Source organism: Mustela nigripes, chromosome 9, assembly GCF_022355385.1.
Source record: "Mustela nigripes isolate SB6536 chromosome 9, MUSNIG.SB6536, whole genome shotgun sequence".
Lineage (NCBI taxonomy): Eukaryota > Metazoa > Chordata > Mammalia > Carnivora > Mustelidae > Mustela > Mustela nigripes.
Window position 1 is genome coordinate 8,068,781 of NC_081565.1, and position 26,722 is coordinate 8,095,502.

Sequence of the window (26,722 nt, forward strand, 5' to 3'; positions counted from 1 at the left end):
ATGTACAAAAATCTGCAGATGCGATCTGTCCTTGGGGCCACACCAGGTGGCCACCACATTGTTTCACTGCAAACACAGAGACCTCCCTTACTCCCCGACGGATGCCCTATGGCCAAGGAGGTGCAGACACCTTGGACAAGAGTGTTTTCCTAGATGGTTTTTCCCTCCTATATTTTATCAGAAAACCCAACCCAGATCCCTTGCCTCCAGAGCCTGTGCTGTTTCCACTGCACTGTGCTGTCTTGTGTCTGAAATGTTACTGTGGAACAAAATAAGATGCTCAAATTCATTACAAACTACGCAATCCAGTGACATTTCAAAGAGCATTCTTTGCTAGTTTCTTCATAAACAAAAGCCGCTCGAGTTCAAGGTGGGACATCTTCCTTCTAGCTTTGCTTTCTCTTTTCTCCTCGGATACCTCAGGGAATGGATCACGGAGAGCTTTTTCAGTGTGATGGCAAGCCTCACTCTATTCCTCGGGCATTTTCCAGGGAAGACATTCAGCTAAATAAATGCTCAGGCTCTTCACAGTCCCAAGGGATAAACGATTAACTTGTTCCTATTTAAAGCGGCGATCTGGCAACTGTGGCCTGGAAATCCCAACAGTTTGGCACTTGGCAAACTGAAAGTAATCTGGAAAATCCTGGAGCTTAGGCCTCTGCAGCCGGCTCCCTAGCCACCCAGATGGATTGTTGTGGTGAATTTATATAGCAGACCGTATCAGAGCCCTGAGGTGCTCCCCCAGAAAAGGACAATCGATAAAGCAGAATGACGTTAGCATCAGACAACCCGGTGTCTGAGACAAAGGTGGTTAAGTTTGTTGAGTGCAATGGGTAGTGCACTTGCTTCTTCCAGAAGTCACATCTCGACTTGAGCCACCCCTGTGAGAACTGGGGAAGGGCACATTCAAAAGAAGCCTAACGATCCTGGCTTTGTGCCTCAGGAGGAGCCCATGCAGCCGCAGGAGCTGGACTGGTCTCACAATCCTTTTTTCAAACGAATAAGTGATTTTCCTTGAACAGATTTTTAATACAAGAATTTAAGTTAGAATTACTGTGTATACAGAAAAAATTGTGTTAAGCAAAAGATTTTCATTTGAATGACAAATGCAATGTTTTTAAAAACAAAAAACACCCCCTAATTGTTGAAATGAAGGTATCTTTGGTGGTCTGTCTGGAGCAACGTTCAAAAAGAACAGAACCTTCAAAAGAAAACAACGTGCCGATTTTCTATGAGACCGTCCAGACTCCCCAGGGTTTGGGTTTGGATCCCGATAATCCCCTGCTGTGGGGCCCCTGCTTCCAGATGGGCTCATCACTGATTCTCGAACTGGGAAGAACAGAATGAAGATGACGAAGGGCACACAGCTCCCAGCGGTGAGGAGACGGAGATGAGGGAAGGCATGTGGGACACAAAGTGACTCATTCTAGAGCAGAGACTGGCAGGACGGACACACGATCTCACCCCTGAGGCTTCCTGCCCAGAAGGATCCCAGAGACTGACGAGACAGAACCTTGAGCAATGCTGGCACGGTGAAACAGACTCAGACGGCGCGGCAGGGAACAGCAGGCCTGGAAGGCAGATGGGAGCTCGAAGCCCAGAGTCTCCCCTGTCCAGCCATGCAGTCTCTCTGGGACTTAGTGGGCTCAGTGCTGTGGGGCCTCGTGAGGATGAAATGAAAGCGCACGTAAGGCATCTGACAGGCCAAAGGCTCTAGCTACGTGGCAGTCATCATTCTTACTACACTCCAGTAGAGATAACTATATCGAGCAGTATGGGAACCCCAAGGAGAGTTAAGTAACTTTTCTGGGGTTGGGGAGGGCTTCCTGGAGGAGGAGATGAGCAGGCTGAGGGTAAGGCAGAGAAGCTCTCAGAACCTCTACCCACAATCATCCAGAAGTCAATGAGACCAGGTTTGGTGCTGGGCAAATACTCTCTTTTCAGAAAAAGGAAGGACAAGATCCTAGAAACTATGTATCAATTGGCTTAAGCCCCAGTAAAATTATAGGAAAGACTATGAAGAGGGCTTCGTGAGCATTTGAAAAACTAAAGGGTGATCAATGAAGGCCAGCGTAGGTTCTGTAAGCACAAGCTGACTGCAGTTCTTAGAAAGGTTCATAGGCTGGCAGACCCCAGGCTTGCCACCTGGCCAGTACCTGCGGACGGAAATCGTGGGTCTGATGAGCTCTTCCGTGATGTGCTTGCAGAACCACACCATCAGTCTCTGGCCCGAGAGAGGCTTGTTCATTCTCACTGCTACACCCGCGCTGCCCACCTCCAGGTCCGGGGACCTCCCTTCCGCAGGCAGCCTCAGGCGCCACTGACCACTGAACCCAGGGAGCCCCGGGGCTTCCCCCCCACCAGTCCCGGGAGCCACAGGGAGCTGTCCCATCTCTGCATACAGTGAGTCTACCACAGCCCCTGCAGAGCCAACCTATTTCTCTTTTAAATTGCTTTAAAGCCTGTATTTCCCCTCCTCCCCAAAGTTACTGGTGGAAACCCAGGAGTGGGCATGGTGCTTTTGAAAGTGTCTGTGGGAAGCAGGGCTGCAGTATCTGCTTATCTTAAGGTCAAACCGGGAGAAACAGGGCCCTTGAAGCTCCTCGAGGGCTCCGGGCCCTCTTACTCAGAAGTTCTCAGACTGTATCGCAGTATCACACCCACTGAAATACACACATCTAATACAACTTTTACTGTAAAATTTTTGAAAGGATTTCTTTAAATTTTGCTTTTGAAATTATGTGGCCAAGAGTAACACAATTAATTTACAGCTGGCTCTGATTTCTCAGCAAACATTAGGCATGTTCAGGAATTCTTGGGAAGTGAGAAAAATCTAACCTACAAATTGTTTTCAAAAGTAATAACATTTTTATGAAGACTTAATTTAACAATTAATGAAGTTGACAAGATGTTCCACTTTGTAGAAATTTAATTACATCCTTATAAATTTTGATTATGCAGTTTTCTTTTCGTATTTTAGAGCCAATAAATTTTTTTAGGCCCCAAGCACTTTCATAAACTCCTGAAAAGCCCGCTGGCCCCAGGCACTGTGCCCATCATCTGCAGACTAAAACGGTCTCAACAGCAGGCATGAGTGTTTGGACCCTTTCCCCAGAAGGACCAGAAATGAGAACCATGACATCAGCTCTCGGGCTCTATGGGAACTGAGATGTCTTTGGGAACACATCAGCTGTTCCTGTGTTTAGGTTATTGTTTTGTAGTCTGCTTCACTGCAAAGTGGTGACTGACTTAGAATAAGTATGTTCACAACCAAAATATTATTTCCCCAAGCCTTCTGGATAAACGAAGCTCAAGCAGCACACGTAATCCTTCCTCGCCAAGCCCCCTCCCCGAGCGTCTGCTCTCCTGCCCTCACACAGGACACCCAGCGAGTCCCGATGCTGGCCAGGACAGGGCTCACACCTAAGCAATCCACGTGCCCTGGCTCTTGGATGGATTAATTTGAATAGGAAATTGCAGATCCAGTTTCAACAACTAGTCATTTCTCCTGTTAGAAAAACGTTTAAGGGAGTGGCAAAAAGACTTTCTGGAGACAGATCATCAGCGAGAGTAACTGAAAACAGCACACCATTCTCACGAAAAAGCCGTGTGTCTTGGTGCTATCATAGAAGCCTCTCCCCAGTGCCCACGTCCGAGCTAAAATATCCCTAGAACATTTCCCACGGGCCACAGGGCCGCTGCACAGCCTCAGGTAGTCAAGCTCCAAGACGTGGCCTTATGAGTCAAAGAGGCCAGTCAGACTACTGGCCTGCCACATGGTCTGGTCCCAGCTGATGGCCAGGAAGGATCCTGCTCCCTCTGCATGCCTCGGGAGCAGCCAGGGAGAAGAGCCATCACTGTCTAACTCACCCCTTAGCTCCCGGCCTCCAGGGTGCAGCTCACCAGCTGGGTCAGATATTCACGGGGCCACGTTTCCCTGGCAGGGAATGAGGGCTACACGGACAGTGGATGTAGTTGGTAAACCCATTTCTCCACAGGACGTGAGTGGGCAGGTCAGGCTGAGCTGGTCTGTCCCCGACCCAGAGAGGAAACTGGGACGAGGCAGTTACACATTGGTCTGGCCTGGCTGCAGGCTCTGACCCAGAAAGGCTCTTCACTGGGAATACTGAGCACAGGATCAGTCATCTGGTTTCCTAGCAGTCTATGTTCCTTGTGTGCAAGAACCCCAGAGAGGAGGAAGGAAGCAGGGAAGGACTCAGGCACCCAAAGCCGATCACTCCAACACTCACCAGGTTTGACCTTGGGGTTTGGGGACCCAAGACCTGCATACTTTGTGTTTCCATTGCCCATACCCCTTCTTCTTGAGGCCTCCTGACTCTAGTCCTTTGTGCTCTCTGCACCCCGTGTTCTAAGGAACCACGCAGACTCAGCTCAGCCATGCGATTGCATTTCCCCTCACGTGGAACGTTCTAGCTACAGCTCTGCCCAGAATGTAAATATGGTCTTTATAGCGATGAGGTTGGGTGCTGCTCCACTAGGAGCCTTGGTGCTGCTGAGTTAGTGTTGGCCTGGTGCTCCGGGCCACGCTGCCCTTTCAGAAGAGGAGCCAAGCGAAATACTGCCGCAGGGCACTTTGCACCGTTCCAAAGGGCGAGCCCTGCCCACTGAAACACCGAAAATGCAGTTTCATTGACAAAAAAGATTTCCATTCTTCATTTCAGTTTATCGGGGGTGTCTCTCTAGTAAAAAGTTACTAGAGCAGTAACTTTTTAAATGTGCTTTGTGGAAAATATCTACCACTAAGTAAATCATCGTACATTTAGTCTTGCAAATTCAAAAGCAAATACGGTAACTTGCTTGTGTGTGCGTGGCTGCGGGTAGGTGGGGAGTGGACAATGTCAAAACCAGCAGCTTCCATGCGGCACAGGAAAGAACGAGAGAACCCGTGCTGGCAGCTGCTCCAGCTGACTTCACCCTGGGTGCTCTTGGGCTCCTGTGGTCCCCAGAACAGGTGGGCTCGTCCCGCCTGGGTACCAGAGGAGAAAATGAGGTTCGAGGAGCTTCCCAGGGACATATGGTGAGGCAACGAGGCCACCAAGGTTTGAGCCAAGGGCTCCTGCCTCCCGTATTTACCTCGGTTGCAGGTTTCTCATCAAAGCAGGACATTCTGAGTCAGATCAGGGACAGTCTTGCTGCTGCACTTTCTGCTCCTTGGTCATTCTCCCACTGCCAGCTTTTCCAGGCTAAAGATTCTGTCTGAGGCATGTTCGTCCATCATTTAGTTTTCTGACCTTCGCCACTGCGGCCTTCAGTGTAAGAACAGGGCGTGCTTCAGCGCAGAGAGGCTTGCTAGCGTCCTGCTCTGCAAAGGTTTCCAAGGAAAAACTGTCTGGACTGTGGCTGCTGCTAATAAAAGCTGATGGGTCCTGAGTATCACACCAAGTGCAGAGCGCAGGGGACACAAAGCATTTTTTTTTTTTTTTTGTAATGAGAGAAAATACTAAATACCTCCCTACTAGTTTATTCCTACTCCATGATTCTAGAGAGGATGCCATCCCTAAAAGCCTTAAAGGAAAGAACTGCCTGATTTGCCCTAAAGATTAAAAAAAGCCCAAACAAACAAAAAACAAACAAAAAAAATTCTACATTCTAAAAGATAGTAAAATAGTTGAAAATGGGCAAAGGACACCAAAAGGTAAGTAAAGGAGAAAAACAAATCACCAATAAAGATTTTGGAAAGGTATTTGTACCTTGACAAAGAAGTATAAATTTTTATTTTTTAAACCCGGCTGACTGGCAAAGATTAAAGATGGTCCTAGGGACACAGATTAAGTCGGCCTGGTCCCCCACCCTGGAGTTCACTCTGGTTGGGGAAAAAGAACAGAGCTTTAGACTATGGGCTCTGGACCCCCCAAACCCAGACCACCTGGATTCGGACACTGGATCTGTCTCCTATAAGCTAAATGACCTCAGGGCTGTCACCTAATGTCCCCATACTTTTACTTTTTCATCTGTCAAATGGGTGATTACAAGCTACCTCACATTTTAAAACACTTGCTTTTTTTTTTCCCCTAAAGATTATTTATTAGCGGGAAAGAGAGCGTGCACGAGCAGGAAGAGGGCCAGAGGGGGAGGGAGAGGGAGGGGGACAGAATCTCTAGCAGATTCCACACCAAGTGTGGAGCATGACGCAGGGCTCAGTCTCATGACCCTGAGATCATGACCTGAGCCAAAAACAAGAGCTGGACACTTAAACCACTGAGCCGCCTAGGGGCCCCTAAAACACCTGCTTTTAAAAAGACCCCTTGGGACACTTAAGTGGGCTCAGCTGGTTAAGCGTTTGCCTTCGGCTCAGGTCATGATCTCAGGGACTGAGCCCTGATTAGGCTCTCAGCTCAGTGGGGAGCCTGTTTGTCCCTCACCCTCTGCCCCTCCACCCCTAGCTCGTGCTGTTTCTCTATCTCTGAAATAAATAAATATTATCTTTAAAAAAGCTCTTTGTAGACATGTCAACAGTAAAGCTGAAACAACTGATGGCATCGCCAAAAGCAGCTCAGGCTGGGCGTCTGAGATGGACCCCCCCCCACTTCCCCAGTGGCCTCCAAAGCCTGTCCCAACACGGCGCCTCCTTCCAAGCCACACTGTCCCTCTGAGAGCCCCACCAAAGCCCCACAGCAGCCCTGCAGTAGGAGGGCTGGCTGCTCATTTTGGGGGGCGGGGGATGTTTGACAGGCCTCTGCCGGACTTTCTGTCACCAGCATTCCCATCAAACGGCCTCTCCTGCACTTCGGACTTGGGAAAGAGCCGGGTCCCTCCCACACCTGCTGCGTGCTCTGCTCCAGCTGTCGGGGACAGACTCCTATTCTCCATCTTGGTCCCTGGGGCTGGGGGCTGAACACAAGAAAAAGTTTTTTCTCTTTCCTGAATGCTATTTCTGGAGGTCCGGCTCCCCTTCCCCAGGACAGAAGAAGCACAAGGCAAAGAGGGAAGCCGCTGCTTGCACCACCATCTCCCAGGCTAGTGCTGGGGGCCCTGCCCCATCCCTTGAGGGTGAAGAGGGCTAGTGAACAGGTAAATGGGTGAGAAGCTCTCTCTGGAGAAGGAAGAAGGAGTACCTGGGGTCAACTGTCTGTGGCAAACACCTACGCAGACCTTTCCTCGGGGTGCTTCATTAGGTACTGGGAGCAGAGAGGAGTGATCAAGACCACTCCTGCCCTTCCACGAGGTTCCTGGCAGTGATGCTCACACACAGTGCAAGGGTCCAGGAGAAGCCCACCTGAGCTGTCTAGCAAAACCCCCAAATCCCAAACTTTTCTCATTTAACCATCATACATGGACTAAAACAAGCCCTACTACAAGCAGGAAGGAATCTGAGAAGTTTGATCTGCATGGGAAAAGCTGAGTACATCTGCCACTAAGGCCTCTCCCTAACACGCAGAAGAGAAAGGACAGGAATGCACAGGAATTCAAGTTGAAATAAGGCTGGCGAGAAGGTCAGCGCGCTCTTGCTGGACATCAGAGCAGCCCCCACCTGCCCTAGGCTTCCACCACCGAGCGCAGCACCTGCCAGGGCTGGCGCTCAGTAAATAGGAGATACATATATCTTCATAGAACAAGATGGAACTTTCTTAGCACTTTTGGTCTTAAACATGTTTGGTTTGAGGATTATTTTGAAGAGAGGCTGAGGCAAATTGTGGCAATTTTATTATTTTTTTCAAAAAAATATGTAGTTCTGAAAAACTTCTGAAGGTTCCTGAGATCAACAAGGAAGAACCTAGCTTCTTTGGACCTTGGAGACTCCCGTTTCAACCTTCTTGCTGGTGAGACCGACATCCAGGAAAGCACTAGGAGAAGGGGTGTGGGGGTGGGGAGAGGCTTACAGTGGCTCTCAGATTCCCAGCCGCACCCGTGCCTTCTGACCCGGCTGCCAAGCTCAGTGAAGTCCCACAAAATCACAGAACCCATCTGGTCTTAGTGTCAGAAGACAGCCATGGACCAGGAGGCTTCCCAGACATCGTCCTTCAAGTCCGTGGACCTGCATATATGACAGTGACCTCAGAATGTGTGAGCTCTGAGCCTGTGGCCCTAAATGAGCTTCCTTTGGAAAATATACAGACGGGCTGAATAGGGCTGGTCCCCCTCAGAAAAGCTGTTTGTGGAGGCCAGTGTCTCAATCTCAAAACATCCTGAAACCTCTGGCTACGTGGCCGAATTCTGGACCCTGCTTGGGCACTGTGACTCCGTGGGAGTTCATCACCAGAGACCACAACGGTCCCCGAGCACTGTCGCTGGAAAGGCAAGCGTGGAGTCAGAGCAGCGGTGGTGTGGGCCAGCCTCAGCCGTCGGGACCCAGGAGAGCAGTGACCTCTCGCCCGGCCTGGGGCGGAGCTGATCCACACTGGCATCCCTCTGCTGCATGCTGGAAGGCACACTCCTGGCACAACAGGACCAGCTTCAAAGATAAACCACTCCAGGAATGCCACACAACTGAACTCAGCCACCCTGATGGCCCAGTGCGGGGTAAATATGATGTGCCTTCTACAAGCCAGGGAAACGGAGGAAACGGAGAGTCTGGAGAGGTAAGAAAGCTTGCCCAGATCACGCTCTGATGCAGTCAGAGCTAAAAGTGGGCTGGGAATCCAGGCACCCTGACCACTTGCCCTGGACTCTTGCCTCTCTATCACATTATTTCTCAAACTTACAGAACTAAAGTCGGTCCCCTCTCACGGCAGGCCTGCGGCTCGCAGCCGGAGCCCTGCTGGAGGCTGTGCCTGCCCGGGGGTACAGCCGGCGGGGAGGGGCAGGCAAGAGTGGTACTCCAAGGCCAGGCCCCGGGGAGATCTGTGACGTGCTCCCACCTGTGTCCCCAGGCCCATGGAGAGACTGCCTGCAGGCCCTGGAGGACGGCCATGACACCAGCTCCATCTACCTGGTGAAGCCGGAGAACACCAACCGCCTCATGCAGGTGTGGTGCGACCAGAGACACGACCCTGGGGGCTGGACTGTCATCCAGAGGCGCCTGGACGGCTCTGTCAACTTCTTCAGGAACTGGGAGACCTACAAGGTGAGGACCCCGGGCCTGTCTGTGCTGCCCACACGGTGACCAGGCCACCCCCAGAGCCTGACACCCAGTGAGAGAGCCACGTGGAGGGCAGGGGCACGCTGACCCGTCGGGGCCTTGGTGGCCCCACGCAAGAAACACCTGAGGTGAGAAAGACGCTGACAGGGTCATTTTTGCAAAGCCACCAGGGATGGTGGGGAGCTGCGGCCCCTTCCCTGCTTGCCGCTGGCCACTGCTACCAGATACAACCTAGGTGTGCAGACCCCACCAGGCCCGTGGACAAAGTGGGAAAATACTGGTGTGGGGCGGCCCCTCACCCCAGCCTGGGTACGAGGATCATCCAACTCCCAGCTGGGGCTTCCAGGGGAAGACCTGTTCTCATAGCCCAGAAGGCGCAGGTCCCAAGGGCCTGTTGTAGGGAACTGCAGGAATACTCGGGCCCTAATTCCCAGGACGTTGACCGCTTGTCCTGGCGGTAGGAAAGGCTGCGGGGCTCAGCCATAATCTGCCCCCCTCCTCCACACCGAGGCGGTACTAAGGACGGCAAGAGCTTAGTTCACCAAATGCTACCATGCACCGCGACAAGTCCTCTGTCCGTTACCCGCTTTAGTTTCACACCAAGCCCAGCTCAGAGACACGAGTACGGACCCAGGTTACAGGTGAAAAGGGGAAATAACTCGCTCGGGGCCGCACAGCTACAAGGTGGCAGAGCCGTGAGCCAAGGCCTCTGACACGAAAGCTTACAAACTACCCTGGCCATGATGTCCACATGTGGCTTTGCGTGGCCCCTTCCTGTCCTGGCTGCTCCCAACCTACCTCCTGCCCCACGTGTCTGCGCTTTCTTCTCTCTCTCCTCTGCTTCCTGAGAGGTTCCCGAAGACCCACTCCTTCAGCCCTTTCTCCTCCTGCCGGTATCGTTTTTCTCTGAGGCAGCAGAGCACAGTTGTTAAAACTAGGTTCCTGGTTCAAATCCTGGCTCAGCCACGGGCTCCCCATGACCCTGGGCGTCTGTGGACCCCAGTTCACCCATTCTAGGGAGGATAGTAGTAGTACCCAGCTATGTCGCATGAGTACTAATCGAGTGACCTATGTAAACCTACGTAAGGTCCAAGAACAGAGCCAACACACTGTCCTTGCTCACTCCACACCGGCTACTATTAGCATTCATGAACCCATCTATTTTTAAGACTTTGAGTGCCACCACCTGGCCGATGACTCCTTAGCTACACGTAAAAGCAGCAACAAAACCACCAATTTTCGACCTAGAAAGGGGCCTGGGTGGATGTAGCACACACTTGCACGGCCCGTTCCCGTCCGGGGCATGAGAGCTTCCACGAGACCCTCACACACCGCACACTCCCAGAGAGGGACGCTGTCGCTCAGAGAAGGTAAGGATTGTCCAGGGAACTCATCTAGCTTGCCTACTGTGTGCTGGGCTCTCGGCTTAGCATGCTACGTGCGTTCCTACAACAGCCCCGTAGGGACAGGGACACAGAGTCCCGCGTTCACACAACGGCTGGCACACAGGAGGCACTCTTCCAACAGTCTCGAACGATGCGTGTGTGAGGCTCAGAGAGGCAAAGCGACTCATCAAGGCACAGCCAAGTACAGAAGCGGGGGTTTGAACCCAGGCTCTGGGTTCTTATGCTCTGCCCACCGCTGGCCCCCTCTGTCCCACACTGAGCACCCAGAAGCGGGGCTCTGCCGGCTGAGGGCACCACAGGCTCCCCACGAACGCTCTCCTCCGTTTTCCGCAGCAAGGGTTTGGCAACATTGACGGCGAGTACTGGCTGGGCCTGGAGAACATCTACTGGCTGACGAACCAAGGCAACTACAAACTGCTGGTGACCATGGAGGACTGGTCTGGCCGCAAAGTCTTTGCGGAATACGCCAGCTTCCGCCTGGAGCCGGAGAGCGAGTATTACAAGCTGCGGCTGGGGCGCTACCACGGCAACGCTGGCGACTCCTTCACTTGGCACAACGGCAAGCAGTTCACCACCCTGGACAGAGACCACGATGTCTACACAGGTAGGACCCAGCACAGGGCAGGGCAGAGAGGTCGGCCAAGCCAGAGCTTCTGACTTGGGGCCTGGGAACAAGGATGTCCCAGGGCCCAGTGGCCCGACCCCGTTCCTACTCCCTAAAGGTCCATGCCTCTGCCCGCGGCCCACAGGTCCCCTTCACGAAAGTCGGGTCAAAGTGGCCTTCACAGAAAGGAAAAGGAAAAAGGTACACATTTGTACAGATGGCATAACTGTGTACAAACGACACATCTGCAGGCCACTCTGGGCCAAGCGCTTGCCTCACTTCTCTGCCTGAGGCATCCGGGGTCCCGACAACACACACCTGGGAGCTAACGCGGGCCCGGCCTCCTACCAGCCCCGTGTCCTCAGACAACGCTGCTCAGTCTCTCTGAGCCTCAGTTCCACAACCGGAAACCAGGATGACACGTACCGTGCAGGGTGGTGAGAAGGTCAGAGAGAATGTACCCCGAGAGCTTTGTCTGGGACTTGGCAAATAGGGCTCAACCCAAGTGGGCAGTAGGGAGCTTTAAGAGGAAACTAGGTAGGAGACCCGAAGTAATTTATTCAGGGTCACATGTCTCAAAGCCACATCTTTACTAAGAAGCTTTTATTAAATAAAAAACAAAACATTGTGAGAGGCACAGAGAGAGTCCAACTCTGAGTCCAGATGTCAGCCGCCCGCACCGTGAAGCCTCTTGAGGCCCCACACCCAGTTTCCTGACGCGAGGGCTTCTGGGCTACCTGGCAAAGCCAGCGAGGCGCTGCCCCTCTCCAAAGAGCCAACCCTACCTCTAGGCCAAGGCTGTCTGTTCTCATGGGCAAACCTGCCCCCTCCATTGAGTCCTGGTCTGCAGGCCACTCCCTCCTCTTTAAGGACTGTCCTAGGAACTACCTGCTCTTGAGACAAGCTCTGCTACCTACGTGTGGAGGAGAGCAAGGGCCTCACTTCAAATGCCCTGGCAGCCATGTCCCAGGAGGCTGTTCTCGCCCCACGGGGGACATCCAGACAGCTCTCTTCTGACTGGCACTGCAGGGGCCCCTGAGGAAGCAGTATGTCTTCTCTGGCCAGGGCTTCCAAGGCTCCCAGGAAGAGCAGGGCAGGAAGATGACCCTCAGAGCTGGCCAGATTCTGGGGGCACAAGGGCTTGTACAGCACTTCTTGAGGGCCATCGTGAGTCACAGAGCAGGGAGAAGACTGCTCTGTGACCCCAACTGTCAGGCCTGTCCAGCGGCACTGTCAGCGGACGGCAAGGAAGTGAGCTCCTTGTCCCTGGGATCATGCAGGGCGAGCTCAGGCTTCCACTCACACGGGAGGCTGGCCATGGTTCACCAAGGGCTCTCTCTGGTCTGCACCGCCATTTGGTCCTTGTGGCCTCAACTGATGGCCTAGAGGTGCCTGAGGAAAACTCTGGGAACACCTGGGCTACAGAGGCTCTGGGTGCCCGAGCTGCGTCTCTCCTGAGCTTCTGCCTCTGTCAGCCTGCTGCCGCCTCATGTCTCCCCAAGGCCTCAGCTGGAGTGGGGCCACCAGCTCTGTTAGGCCCCAACCCCCAAGCTTGCTTGGGGCAGCCTTTCCCTGAGTGGGGGGTCCCCTTCCCAGGCCTAATCAGGACACTGGGGAACTCCTCATTTAACTAAGAGCGGCCCAAGCAGCCAATGGCTCCTCTTCCTCTTCCTTCTGGAGAAGGCCGATGCCCCTGCACGCCCGCCTGCACCCTGCCCACACTTTTACTGTTGTTCCGAACTGCTTGTCCTTGGCAGCAAAATCCAGCTTGATGTGACAGTGCCAGAACTTTTATGAAAATATCTTTCTTTTGTGAAATCATAAAAAAAACATTTGGCTGGACTGCAGGCTAGGAGGTTGAGGAGCATTTCAACTTAAACACTTCCTTTGTCATTCTATAAAAACTCTTGATCCAACAGCTGCAACTCTTAAATTCCTAAGAACCCAGTGGCCTCTCCCCTGCCCCCCCCCCCCATCATTCGGCTTCCTATTCAACCCCCCACCCCAGGTGCTTCCCGCACACAAGCCCTGGGCTGACTGAGTGACAGCGCGCCCTCGTTCCATCCCCATGCGGTCCTGTGCGGGAGGCACCAAGCTTAGGACAGTTCAGTGGCTCTGTGAGGCACTGGTCACATGGCCGAGCCTCGGAGGTCAGAGCAAACCTGAAGCCCAGGCCGCCTCTCAAGCATTCCTGTTCCAATCGCTCCCCCTACCAGAGCGGGCGCCATGAAAATCCCCAAGCAAACGGTGGATTCGGGTAAAACTGCCTCCTCCCTTGTCTCCTGCAGGAAACTGTGCCCACTACCAGAAGGGAGGCTGGTGGTATAATGCCTGTGCCCACTCCAACCTCAACGGGGTCTGGTACCGCGGGGGCCATTACCGGAGCCGCTACCAGGACGGAGTCTATTGGGCTGAGTTCCGAGGAGGCTCCTACTCGCTCAAGAAAGTGGTGATGATGATCCGGCCTAACCCCAACACCTTCCACTAAGCCAGCTCCCCTCCTGACCTCTCGTGGCCATCCAGGAGCCTGCCCCAGCCGTGCCGGCCCCAGCACCAGGAGCAACTCCCCATCAGTTCACCAGGGGGCTGGGAGGATGGGGCCCTGGATTCTGTTTCCCCAAGTCGCTGCGGCAGATAATGGAATGGAATCGACATAGTATTCTCTGTCCCTACTGCTTTTCTTCCTACCAGAGATCCACTCAGGTTTCCACACAGCACAGGACTACAGACAAATCCTTCTTTAAGGAAATCAAATCCCAGTAACAAAAGCACAACTGCACAATACCTTCATAACACACACGTGTGAGCCGACCTTAGGAACGTGTGTGTGCACCACATATACGTGCACTTGGAGATCTGCCTAGACACACACACAGCTTTGGTTACGAACCTAAACACACATACGTTCAAGTCTCAGATGTTGAAGTTGTTACAACAGCTTTGCTCTTAGGAGGAAAGCGTTACATTCACATCATGCTCCGTGAGTCTAAGAGCCAATCACAGATGGTGTAGCTCCAATTCAAAGAACAATCCCTGGTGTCCAAGTGCTGGGGTTCTTCCAGGAGTGTCCACCTGCTTATTCGCTCATGTGGGGACGCCCTCCTTCCTCACTGAAGAACCGCTTTGGGCACCTGATCAAATTTCAAAACCCCCCTCCCTCTCCATTTCTAGACTTCCTCACATTCTCAGGACTTTTCCACCATCCATCCATCCATCCATCCACCTTCTCCTTCATCCAACACCATTCAGGAAGTACCTTCCGTGTGTCGGTCTTGGCCACTCAGTGCGGTTCGAGCCACCCTCTCTGCTCTTCTGTACCCCTTGCGACCCACCCCTTACCGGTTTGTCATATCATCCTTTCTTTCCAGGCAAGATTCCTTAGCCTCTGAGTAATAAACGGTTTTGGGCTCCAGGTTTCTGGTCAGGAAAGGGAAGGCCAGGCCCAAAAGCTAACTCCCGGCCACGTAGATGATGTATTCACAGTTTTATATGTTCCATTCACACTTTAGCCTCCATGTCATTTTAACCGTCACAGAAATAATAACCTACCTTGCCCAGGAGATACTCAACTGAAGAGAAGTCATCACCCGATCGTTGGGGCCCCCGAATGGCTACAGACCAAAGGTCCCGTGCTCTCAGGCTGACTACAGTCTGCATCTCGTCCCCAAACGACACTTCTCTGGAGAACAGGTGCCACAAAAATGACAACTGGCCACTTCTCACAAGCTCCTGAACCACCAGGAGCCCCTGGAGCCCGTGGCTGGTGCATTGCAGCGTGGTGGCTCTCAGAGTCCTGTTGGCCACGAAGTGTCAGACTCAGTACTGCCGGGACTCTTGCCAAGCAGGGAGCAAGAGATGAGTCCAGAAGGTGAGCCTGCCCCGGTGGGCGCGTGAATGGGGGTGTGCGAGATGTCGGAACGTTTGGTACTGTCATGTCTGGGTGTGTGCCTATTACCTCAGCGCTCTCACGAAGTGTACCATGTAGCATGTTTTGTGTATATAAAAGGGAGGGTTTTTTTTTAATATATTCCCAGATTATCCTTGTAATGACACAAATCTGCAATAAAAGCCATCAGTGCTATTTGGATGTATTTACACTGTGTGTTACTGTCCTGGGACCCCCCTCTATCAGAGCTAGATTCAGCATCAGGGACATCCACCAAAATCATTTAAATCATACTCTCCCTACCTTTGGTTTCCACCTACACCATCAGGAGTCCCAAAACAGCACCCTGAAGTTCTCTGGGGCTCCACCTCCTCACATCCAGCCATGCCCTAGATGTCGTCACTGAACATCCTCGAAGCACCTCCTTGACAGTGAACCAACCCCTGAAACATCTTCCCCAGGTCTGGTCTTCTTTTACCAAAAGGCACCGTTTAGCAATTGCCCAGGTCAAAAACAAGGACTTCTCTCCCTGCCTTGCCAAGGCCAATCCACCCATCCAACCACGGAAGCCCTCTTCTCTGCCATTGTGCCTCTTCTCCCCTCAACTACTACAACAGGCTGCCCACCGGCCCAGGAGCCCTGTGCCTCTGTCTCCCTCATTCCAATGCGGCTTCCACACCAGCTACCAGAAAAACAAATCTGTGGGCTGGGAAGTCATCTCTAGGCATAGCAGGAAAACCCCAAAACCAAAAAGGAAAAGACTAAGGGATATGACCAAAGAAAACCCCAAATTTTCTGCCCTCTAAAAAATAAAACACGACTGAGATTGAAGGCAAACCCGAAGGGGCATGTGCACCCGAATGTTTATAGCAGCGATGTCCACAGTATCCAAACTATGGAAAGAGCCTAGACATCCATCAACAGATAAATGGAATATAATGGAATATGATGCAGCCATCAAAGACCCCAAAATCTTGCCATTTACAACAATGTGGATAGAACTAGAGGGTATTATGGTAAGCGAAATAAGTCAATCAGAGAAAGACAATTATCGTATGATCTCACTGATAAGAGGAATTTGAGAAAGAAGACAGAGGATCATAGGGAAAGGGAGGGAAAAATGAAACACGATGAAACCAGAGAGGGAGACAAACCATAAGAGACTCTTAATCTCAGGAAACAAACTGAGGGTTGCTGGAGGGTGAGGCAGGGGCAGGGATAGGGTGGCTGGTTATGGACATTGGGGAGGGCATGTGCTATGGTGAGTGCTGTGAAAGTGTAAGACTGATGATTCACAGACCTGTACCCCCGAAGTAAATAATACATTACATGTTAAGAAAAAAAGAAAAATACAGGATTAATATTCCTGCCATACCACGTACTCTCTCAAATTAGGAAAAAAGATACAAACGCTGTGATAGAAAACTTTCAAACACATCAGAGTATAAAAGGCCAGTAAACGAGACGCCAATCTCAGTAATAACCAGAGAGGGACATTAAATCAACCACAAACCATCACATGGTGCCTATCAGATGGGAAAGGTGAAAGAACCTCCATGTTGACAAGCGAATGGAGAAATACGTTCTCTGCATGCGCAAGCACAAGTTGATTCAGTCTATTTAAAGAGCAACTTGGCAATGTGGGCACCAAATATGGACATTTGTGTGCAGCAAAATTTAAAAAACCTTGTACCTTTGGACCCAGCAATCCCTCTTTTCAGTGGTCAAGAAATACTGCCACACGAGAGCTGTTTTCAGGAGAGATGCAGCTGGGGAGAGATGGATGTTTACTACAGCCTACTATGTGCTTGGACTTGGACTTCGTGTTTTCTTATGTAACCCACAGGCAGCCCTGTGAAGAAGGGACTGTTGTCACTTCACAGGAGAGGACAAAAGGAGGCTCACAGTCAGACTGCTGGTAAGAATGCTCTAGTACTGGGGGGCCCATGTGGCTCGGTCGTTAAGTGTCTGCCTTCGCCTTGAGTCATGATCCCAGGGTCCTGGGATCGAGCGGAGCCCTGTGTTGTGCTCCCTGCACAGTGGGAAGCCTGCTTCTTCCTCTCCCACTCCCCCTGCTTGTGTTCTCTCTCTCACTTCCTCTCTGTCAAATAAATAAATAAAAATCTTTAAAAAATAATAAATCCGAATGCTCTAGCAGCAGTTAATCAGGAAGGTGCTAGGTATCGGCACTAAGTAAGAGTTCGTAACTGCCTTCTCCCAAACCTCTAGCCAGTTGTTGTTGGGGTCATCAGCTGTTGTACGCTCTTTGGTGAGACTATCTTGACCTGGGCCCACACCACAGCCAGGCCTCCTCACACACCTCAAGTGCAATGTCCAGGACACAAGGATTGATGGTAAAGGAAAACAGGGTTTATCCGGCCTTACTGGTCACAGTCTTAGATCCAAAACCCAAAGCAGAGTTCTGGAAAGCCATGTTGGACAATGCAGAGTAATCCCTTTTCTAAACTAGTTGGGACCCAAACAAAAGCAGGCCATGCTACCAGCTGTTTCTCCCAATCCCCACCCCAAAACCCAACCCTGTTAAAGCACACGCCGGCTATATGGAAGGAGAGAAAAAAATAAACCCATCAGACATGCGGAACTAGTTCTCCTTGGTGTGAAATGGGGGTATGACCAGCAGCATCCAAGAAGAGAATGGTGGGGGCCCAAGTGCCAGACGCCTTAGTGCCTGGTGTGTGGCTCCACCAGCCAACAAACACAGAAGTCTACCCAGCTCAGACCAACACGCCTCCCTTCTCTCCCATTCCAACCAGTGGCCCTTTAAGGCCTGCAGTCGCAGGAGCCCTACTGTCGCGAAGGCCTCCATGGTGAATGTACCCACAGACCACAAGGAAGTCGGCAAAACCCAGACTTTCTCCTACCCCAGCCAAGCCCCCACATTCCAGTTTGGGCCAGTACCTGGGTCACTGGGGGCCAATGACCTGGCCTTATGAAGAGAACATACCCTTGTGGGGCAGGCAAGGGTATGGTCTCCTGGGAAGCGGAGGGCAGCAGGGGGCATGGCAGGGTAGAGGCGGTACAGGAGGCCCAGGTGCCCAGAAAGGAGCTGTAAGTGGTGTGTGGATGTGAAATATCCCCCATCACGGCAGCTGAGTCCAAGGTGCCCAGAAGGGAAACTGTCCCCCTGCCGCTGCCGCCAGCGAGCATGGGTGCCTGAGCACCTGGCACACCTACCATATCGGCCACGTGGGATGGGCCTTGACCCCTCCCTCTTCCTTCTCCCCTGGTCCAACCCCAAGGCTCACAAACCTCGGCGGGCAAGCGGGAGGCAAGAGGGGTGCGGGATCTGGTGACAGCACTGAATGGGAGCCCGCCCCCACCCCAGGTCTCTGAGCCCGGTTGGGCTCTCCAAGCCCAGACCTCTGATGGCTACACTGGACTGTCTGCGGTGGCCGCGCAGTTAGAACAGACGTGGCTTTTTCATGCCTGACAGCAGAAAGATGAAGGGGCTTGCTAGGTTTTCAGCACCGTCTGGGGAAAGAGCTAGTGCACAGGGTAGGCTGGAAAGGACACTGGGGAGAAAAGTAAGTTGGTTTCTTCTTCCACCTGACTGAGTCCAGCTCATTTAATAAGCTTGTTACATAAGGACACGGGGTATCTCCCGGAGTCCATGAGCAGGGACGCAGCTGGGCCTCACGAGGGCCAGAAACCAGAAACTGCCTGGAAAGCCGTCAGGAGGCAAGGCAGCAGCTTTCCCATCTTCTCCCCCTTCTTTTCCTTTTCCCTTGCTTGCAGGTCTCTCTGTTTCTCATTGTGCATCCATCTGCTTTTCCCAGCAAGGAATTCCTGAGCTCACATGTCCTCCTGGTCTGAGTGCCAGCAGAGACTTACAAGCACCCTCCCTTCCAGTGCTCACTCCCGGCCAGAGTCTCCGACGGGCCGCTCAGGCTGGGTGTCCACCTCAATCCTATCAGCTCCGGCTAGGATGAGTGCTGCTGCTGGAGTTCAGTGCTGCGGGGGACAGGCAGGGGTGGCTCCCAGGGTCCTAGAGAAAGGGGGTTTCAGCCTAGATCTATAACCAAGAAGGCATCTACTTTAGCTGCTGTCCACCTCCTTCCTCTCTGCGGACCGCACTTTGCTGGCTGGTGGAGTCTGTCCCACTACCCATGAGATGGTGTCTGCTCTTTAGCACCTCCTCCTGCCTGCTCCTGCTCTGCCCCACAAAGCACATCCAACCCTGCCAGGCCCTGCTGGGTCATTCACTGGGACACCCAGCTAGGCCCGGATGGGCTCTTCCTGTCCTTCTGGATTCGCTGAGTTTCTCATTAGTCTCCGTGGATACAGGAGGCCACAAGGTCCCCACTGCTGGAGTCCTGGCAGTATTTTGCTCTAGATTAGACTCATGCCATCTACCATCCACAGGGGGCTCTGTGTGCCAGGCACCATGCGTGTCTCTTTAAATCTCATAACGACCTATGAGGTGGGTGTCCTAATTATATTTCCTCTGACAGAACAGAAATCAAGGCTCGGAGATGTAAGTGACTTGCCCGAGAACACAGCCTGAGCCGCTCGGGATTTGCACTCCTGCTTCTGCAGCATTAAATCACTGCTTGTGAGTAGTGGGCAGAATGAAACAACTAAGGGCCCTCTCTCACCCTGTGACCACCCCCTACACATCTGAGAAGCGTGGTGGTGGCCCGCCCAGAGCAGCAGTTTTGTGAGTGAGCCCAGCACCCCGTGTGTGCAGAAGGAGCTGGAGGGACAGTAGGTCCCCAGATGTCAGGAAGCCAGTCCAGGGCTATCTACCAGGGTTTTGCCAGGGCTAAAGGTTGGGCCTGGCCCGTCTTACTTCCACTTATCCTCCAACTGACTGACTCAGCCCCATACTTTGGCCATCCCAGTGCTCCCTCATGTGCCAGTACTGGCTGGCCCGAGCCCTGGGCCACATCATCCGGTAAGCTGGCTCCCTGTCTGCCATCTCCATGCCTTCAGGCCCGGGGCTTCCTCACCTTGTCTCAGGTCCAGAGGCAAGCCTGACCCAGCCCGCATCTGGAAGTCTGCCACTTGAGGACAAAATGCCTTGGTACCAACCATCACCAAGACTTTTGAGTATCTCTGTCCCGCCTGACATGCGGAAGCCTGGGGCAGCCCCGCCACACATGGCAACCCGGACACAGATAATCCCCGTCCTCTGTGTGGCCATTCCAAAGCACTTCCACATGTGGCAATTCCTTTCCTCGTCCTCAGTGTTCCAGAAATTCTCGGCAGGCGAGGAAAGGCACACCAGTGAAGATGTTCTCCATCGCACTTCCCGTCGCAGGGAGAGCACAGAAGGCACCCGCCCGCTCGTCCGTCGGCACACGGATGCACGAGCCAGCACGCAATCAGTCCCAGCTCAGCCAACCACCCATGCACCTGCATGGGTGCCACGGAGCCACCGGACAGAAGGAAGAAGTTCTGTATGTGCAGCCACCAAACATTTGTGACTCTTTGCATGGAACAAAATATAAGGTACAAAACAAAAATGAATAAAATGTCCCCATTTTGGTTAAAAAGTGAAATATTATTTGCATCCTTCCCCTGCCCCGCACACACACACACATGCACGTATGTTAGTGTATGGGGATTAAAATGTCTGGGAGGATACACTCCGATCGTTAATTGTGGTTGCTTTGGGGAAGTAGGTGAGGAAGAAGGGGTTTCTGCTTCTTATTTCACAGACTTCTTTTTAGTTACTTTTATCATCTCAGAAGTTTCTAAGGGAATGAGTGGCACTGAAGGCCCCTCCCCAGCACAGCTCTCTGGGTGGCCACACAGAACAGCTGTCTTCCAGTTTCCTGAGCAGGCATTCCTGGACCTCTGAAGGTCTGCACACATTACCCTCTAAAGCCCAACATACACCTGAGTAGGGAACTAAAGCCTTTCATGGGGTAACTTTCCAGGCCCTTTTCAGGCACCCTTCTTCCTTACAGAACTGCAAGAATTCATTACCTCTCAAAGTGGCAACCACCCCTGGTCCTATAGAATTTCATCCCCTCAACATTAGCTTCTGAGACAGACCTAGAATTTCCTGCTGCCCTAAAGATTACTCTTATGGTCTTTCATGTGCTCAGTTTTACAGCTGGGGTAACTAAATAGTAAGTGTGGGGTAGTGATCAAGGTTGTGAGGTGTGTTAGTTACCCACTGCTATGTGACAGATTACCCCCAAACTTAGTAGCTTCCTCATGTCTTACTTTACAGGTTCCCTGGGTCAGGGAGTAGGGGACATCTCAGCTGGGCGCCTCGCTCAAGGAGTCTCAGTTTTCAGTGAAGCCATGGGCTGAGGCTGTGGTCTCATCCGAAAGCTCCACCGAGGGGGACTCTGTTACCAAACTCACTCACCTGGTGGCTGACAGGGCTCAAACCCTTGACAGGGGCACTGATGAGCACGGGGCAGCTGGATTCCCCCAGAATCCAAGGGATAGGAAGAGATCCAAGAGACAGACAGCAAGAGCAAGCCCCTCACACTGAAGGCACGGTCTTTTGGTAATCTGATCTCAGATATCCCTGAGGACATAATGGATGTCTCATTATTTCTGTCACATTCTGTTTGTTAGGAACAAGTCAGTATGTTCTGCCCATGTTCAAGGGGAAGGGATTACACAAGGACAGGAACACTGGGGGTCAGGGAGAACTGGGGCCATCTTACAAGCTATCGACCACTCAGAATCTTTCAGGTTCTCTGTGTCAGTTGTCTTAACTCTCCCTTCAAACCAGCAAGGAGATGTACAAGGCACCAGGTTAGTCCTGAGGACAGAGAAACTCACTAGCCCTTCCTCCACCACCAACATCTGTCTTGCTTAGGGCTTGCTGACCTGGGGGAGGTGATCCTCAGTCCCCCATCTCAAGCCTCCACTCCACACAGGACTGTCTCCAGAGCCGCTCCTTCTCAGTCCACTGTCTAGGTTTCCCCAGAGCTTGAAGGTCTTTTACAGGGACATGCAGCATATTCTTGAGGTTTCTGGCTGGGCACTGGGTTAGAATGGGCTGGGCACTGGTCTCACCACTAGGAAGTGGCACCGCAAAGTGGTGAGACCTTTAACATGAGTCCCATTTGGCCTCTGCAGCTGTGAAATAAGTAAAAAACAGTGCCTCCCTCAGAGCATCAGGAGGATTAAATGAGATTAATTCTCATAAAATGCTCAGTGCAGTGCCAGTCACGTGGGAGAGAATAACCAAGGAGTTGTCATTATTACTATCATGAGCTTCTGGTTGGAAATCCGGAGACAAAAGGTCAAAGCAAAGCAGTCATCCTGATGAGGACATGGATTCCTGCTGTGAAAACACTTTCTCTTGCACAAAGTGGGCTGTGCTCTCACCTCCTTTTGGGGACCAGATACAACTTCTTGATGCAGAGAAATACAGATTACAAGTCCCCCCCTGTGCCCCGGAAGGGGCACAGGTGACAAGGTGCTCTGGGCAGCAGAGCAAACGTCTCCCCAACATGCTTTCCTCCTGCACTATTTCTCTCCATGGAGACAGAGGCACTAGATGGACGATGTGTGAGTTAAGGCTGGGTGGAGCCCCAGCCAGAGCACGAGACGCTGAGTTGCACTTGCTATCCGCCTGGCATATGACACTGGCTAAGTCATAAATCAAATTGTGGCTTTTCTCACTCACAAAATAGGGGTTTTAATAAGATCCACTGGCTTTTTGTAAAAATGGAACATGACTGTGAAGTTCCAGGGGAATATGAATTTTAAGGTAACATATCTTCAGACTGCAAAAGTAAAGGCAAAATTCTCTTCTAGAAGGGAGAGATTTAAGACAACATGCAGCTGTCCACTCTACAAAATAATGGGAAAGGTTTCCTTCATTTGGGATGCTAGTTGTCTTTGCAATTCTTCTATTGACTCAAAAGCATGTCTGATATGAATCAGAGGCCAGCTCTTCCCTGCCTGCTGGGCCTCACAGAGGATGGATGTCTCCGTATGAGGACACGGAAGCGTGATCGAGGCCTCTCCTTGGCTAGAAAAGGGAGGGCAACAAGGTTGGCACTGAAGCATGTGGCCATCAGGCAAAGAGGAGAAAGGGCATGGCCCAGGAGCTCTAGGAGCAGGCGTTCTAGAAAGCAAGCTTAAGCTTTTCTCTGTGGCACTGACAACCCCTGGTCCATCCCCTTCCCTAGGGGAGGAAGGAGGAGCCTGGCTCCACATGGGTCCAGCCGCAAGGACAGGGCAGGAAAGGCAGAGATGCTGGAGGGAGGGATCAGAGGTTTGGATCCAGGCAGCCCGCTGAGGCACCATGCAACCACCAGGATGATCTGTGGAACAAATGAGTATTCCTTGGGGATCCTTAGACACACATGGAGGGGAGAACTGAAAACAAAAAAGTCTGGATTTCCTGCATGTGGAATGGAAAGTTTTCAGCTGGGCATTAAAGGAAAGGATTACCCTTAATGCTGGCGAACCTGGGGACAGCTGGATAACGATGTAGTCACCCCCAAACTGGGAGCCCGTGGCCTTGGTCCTGGGGTGCTGGTGGCCACACTGATCCATGTTCTGGGAAGCAGAGGTGTTGCTGGCATCAGCGCCCCCCCGCCCCAGTGCCACCTGCCTTCTGCGGGTAGCGGGAGAGAGCACCGTGCTTGCCCTCCGTCTCCACTGTAAGGAGGCCACAGCTCAGTGGATTTTTTGAGCTCATGTGGATTCTCAAAGTCAAAGCACAGGGAAATGCCATTTGTCTCCATCGGGTGTAAGGGATGTGCTCACTGACAACTGTTTCATGTCTTTCCAAGGCTCTGCTCTAAAATGAACCGTTTCTGGGGGCGCCTGGGCAGCTCAGTCAGTGAAGCGTCGGGCTTTTAATTCTGGCTCAAGTCACAGTCTCAGGGTCCTGGGATGGAGCCTCACGTCAGGCTCCATGCTCAGCACAGAGTCTGCTTAAGATCCTCTCCCTCTGCCCCTCCTCCCCCTCCTCGCACACGTACACACTCTCTCTCTCTCTCAAAAATAAAATAATAAAATGAAACGAAATGAAATAATCTGAACTGTGTTTCAAAGGCTTTCTTTCCCTCTCCTTCTAGCCATTCTGAAGTACAGTGATGAAGCATGGGCTCCTACACGGTCCCCTACCTGGGCTTCCCTCCTCCAGTCTGACCTCCTCAAAGGTACTCACATGCTGCAGGCCAGGTGGCGTGTGTTAAATGCAAGTCCTCTCTTGGCCATGCCCCTGCTTTGAGCCCTCCATGGTTTCCCACTGCTCTTAGGGGGATTCGGGGCCTAAACTCCCCACTCACAGTGTCTGGGCCCCAGGCGATCTCACCCCCTGCCTTCCACTCCCGCGGCTTCTCACAATACCCTCCCCCTCATTCCCTACTCTCCAGCCAGTTTTTCCAACAAACATGTTTTTCCCTACTCGGGGCTCTTGCACAAGCTGTTGTCTCTGTCTGGCTGCTCACCTCCCACCTCCTCACCCGGCTTATTCATCCTTCAGGGCTTTGCTCCAGAAAACCCTCCCTGGTCCCCCAGACTGGGTCAGGGCCCCTTTATCTGCTCCTTTGCCTTTCCCTTCATAATGCTCAGCTTACTTTCAGTTTCTTGTTCACTGCCAGTGACCAGACCTGGGCTGTGAGCAACCCCAGAGCAGAAAGTGTGCCGGTCTCGTCCACTCCCTAACAAGAGTGCTCACCCGTCATTCGGCGGCGGGCTCCGAGAACACCCCATCTCGCTGCGGGCTGGCACATGCTGTCCTCCGACTCCGAGTGTGAGCCCCTCACTCACCCTGCTGTTCTGGGGGTTTTGGGGCCTCAGCACAAATACTTCTTTTTGAAAGTCCTTTTAGGCCTGTTTGTTCTCTACTCAGAAACAACTTACCTTTTCTTTAAACCGCATAGTTGAAAATAAAGGCTTCCTTTATCTATGGCAGTGTTTGCTTGTCTGAAGGAATGCCTTAGGTTCTAGAAATTTCCTTCATATATCAAAAGTCTGGGTACATTTACAAAGAATGTCTAAATGTTTTCTTATAATTCAGAACTGTCAGAATGCCTAATTTTTGTTCCTTGAGAGATCAGGATTTTCCACACTGCCTAGGGTTACTTTTAGAATCAGCTCTAAACCTTCTAAAAGCCATTACATTCTTCATTTTACATAGCTGTTTCCTGGAGGGGATTATAGGTAGTGAAAACCAAACACCCTCTCAGTCAACAAAGCTGTTTAGAAATAAACAGCGGAGCCGTTCTCCACAGCTCTCGCCTGCTCGTATTATCCCCACAGTCTGAACTGGATACGAACAAGGAGTTACCATCGGATCAATTTAAGCTGCAAATAAGTGACCTATTTCCCACTGCTATTTTTACGCTTTGAAGTAACTGGGAAGAAACCTTTTCAGACAGCCTTATTTTTAAAATGTAGTAAGTTTTTCCCTCACTGTTTTAAAAATTATGTTTCACAAGAAAACAGTGCAAGCAAGTGTAGCCAACTGGCCCTAAAATTTGCATGCGAAGGGGCTGGACGACACACGCACACGGTTACTAACACTGGCCAGTGCTACGCGAGGGCACCTCTACCGGCAGTGAGGGGCACACGAGTGAACAGAACTGAACAGTCCCAGGAAACCAGATAGCATAGAACACTCCACAGACGTTTAAGAGAATCGTTACAAAAATAAACCCCGCTGCTGCCATGAGAGGCAAGTCTCTGTCGGGGAGCGGCCATCCGTCCAAGGTCTCTAGCAGCGGAGGCAACAAAGCAGGAAGTATCAGGAACCGACCTGAAGTCTCTCCCAGAGAATTACTCCCTCTCCCCGAGGGAAAGACCTACAGGGAGGACTCTGCCAAGGGAAAAAGAAATGGTTTCAGACATTTTTTCCCATATTGTACTTTCCAGGAATTATGTAACTATTCCTCCTTCGATAAACGAATCCAGCCCTGGGACAGGATGGGTTTCCAGGAGGAAGCAGTACTGCAACCACAGTGGACGTGGGCAGGGTCTGCCCACGGTGGTCAGACGGGCAGGCAGGGCCCCAACTGCTCTCACGATGGGCCCACAAAGCCTCAGAATGGCATCTTGCCTCCTTCTTTTTAAGGAAATTGTGGCACCCACCCTGGAAAACCCTCACATACAATCCCGAGAACAGAAAGCACGTTGGTAACACCTCCTGTTCTCTCCCTCTAGCGTGTCAGGAATCGTTTTCTGTATGAGTGTGAGAAATGCAGCCCGACTGTCTGAGGGGGAGGGAAATTGCCGTCAGGCTGGAAGCACAGAGCAGAGCAGCTAAGCTGGACTCTCGGAGGTAGAAGCAGGAGCACTGAGCCACACTGAGGCCTACGCAGCACCTCTGCTACCTAATTCCAGGGAGAGGCCACCGAGATGAGGCCATCGAGGACAAGCCGTGGCTCCAGAAACTCAGGGCTGGCACAGGCCACATGTCCACTGCAAGTACAGACCTGTCCTGTGGCCTCACGAGAACCATCGGGTGATGCACAAGGGGCCTCTGGCCAGTGGCCTGAGGAGGTGACTCAGACAGTTGGTCTGATTACAAGGGACAGAGCTCAGAAGGGGGAGGCAGTGTTAGTCCACTTTGCCCTCAGAAGCCCAACACACACCGCCCTGCGGTCCAAGAACAGAGAGCGTCACAAGAAAAAGTTAAGACAATTCATCCCACTTCATATAGTGTCTGATGGAGGCCACCTGCGATTCACAAATGGCAGAGGGCAGACAGGTGATAACTGCAAGGAAGGAATAGGAAAATAATGACCTGCACAGCGGAGGCGGGGCATCAGGAGAGGGCAGTGTCAATAGCTTAGGGCTTATGGCCAGACCATGTGGGCCAAGTCCACTCTCTA

The 26,722-nt window shown here is 52.0% G+C and overlaps 2 protein-coding genes across 11 annotated transcripts in view; one reads left to right on the top strand and one right to left on the bottom strand.

Annotated features, from left to right (window-relative positions):
- Positions 1 to 15,141, top strand: part of ANGPTL2 (angiopoietin like 2) — a 33,838-nt gene extending 18,697 nt beyond the window's left edge. The window contains exons 3-5 of the mRNA XM_059410783.1: positions 8,832 to 9,025; positions 10,780 to 11,050; positions 13,339 to 15,141. Of these exons, the coding sequence (XP_059266766.1) occupies positions 8,832 to 9,025; positions 10,780 to 11,050; positions 13,339 to 13,538 (665 nt within the window). The 3' untranslated portion in view covers positions 13,539 to 15,141. The remainder of the gene's footprint in view (positions 1 to 8,831; positions 9,026 to 10,779; positions 11,051 to 13,338) is intronic.
- RALGPS1 (Ral GEF with PH domain and SH3 binding motif 1) overlaps positions 1 to 26,722 on the bottom strand; it is a 269,975-nt gene that overhangs the window by 117,283 nt on the left and 125,970 nt on the right. The gene's annotated exons all lie outside the window — the stretch shown is intronic.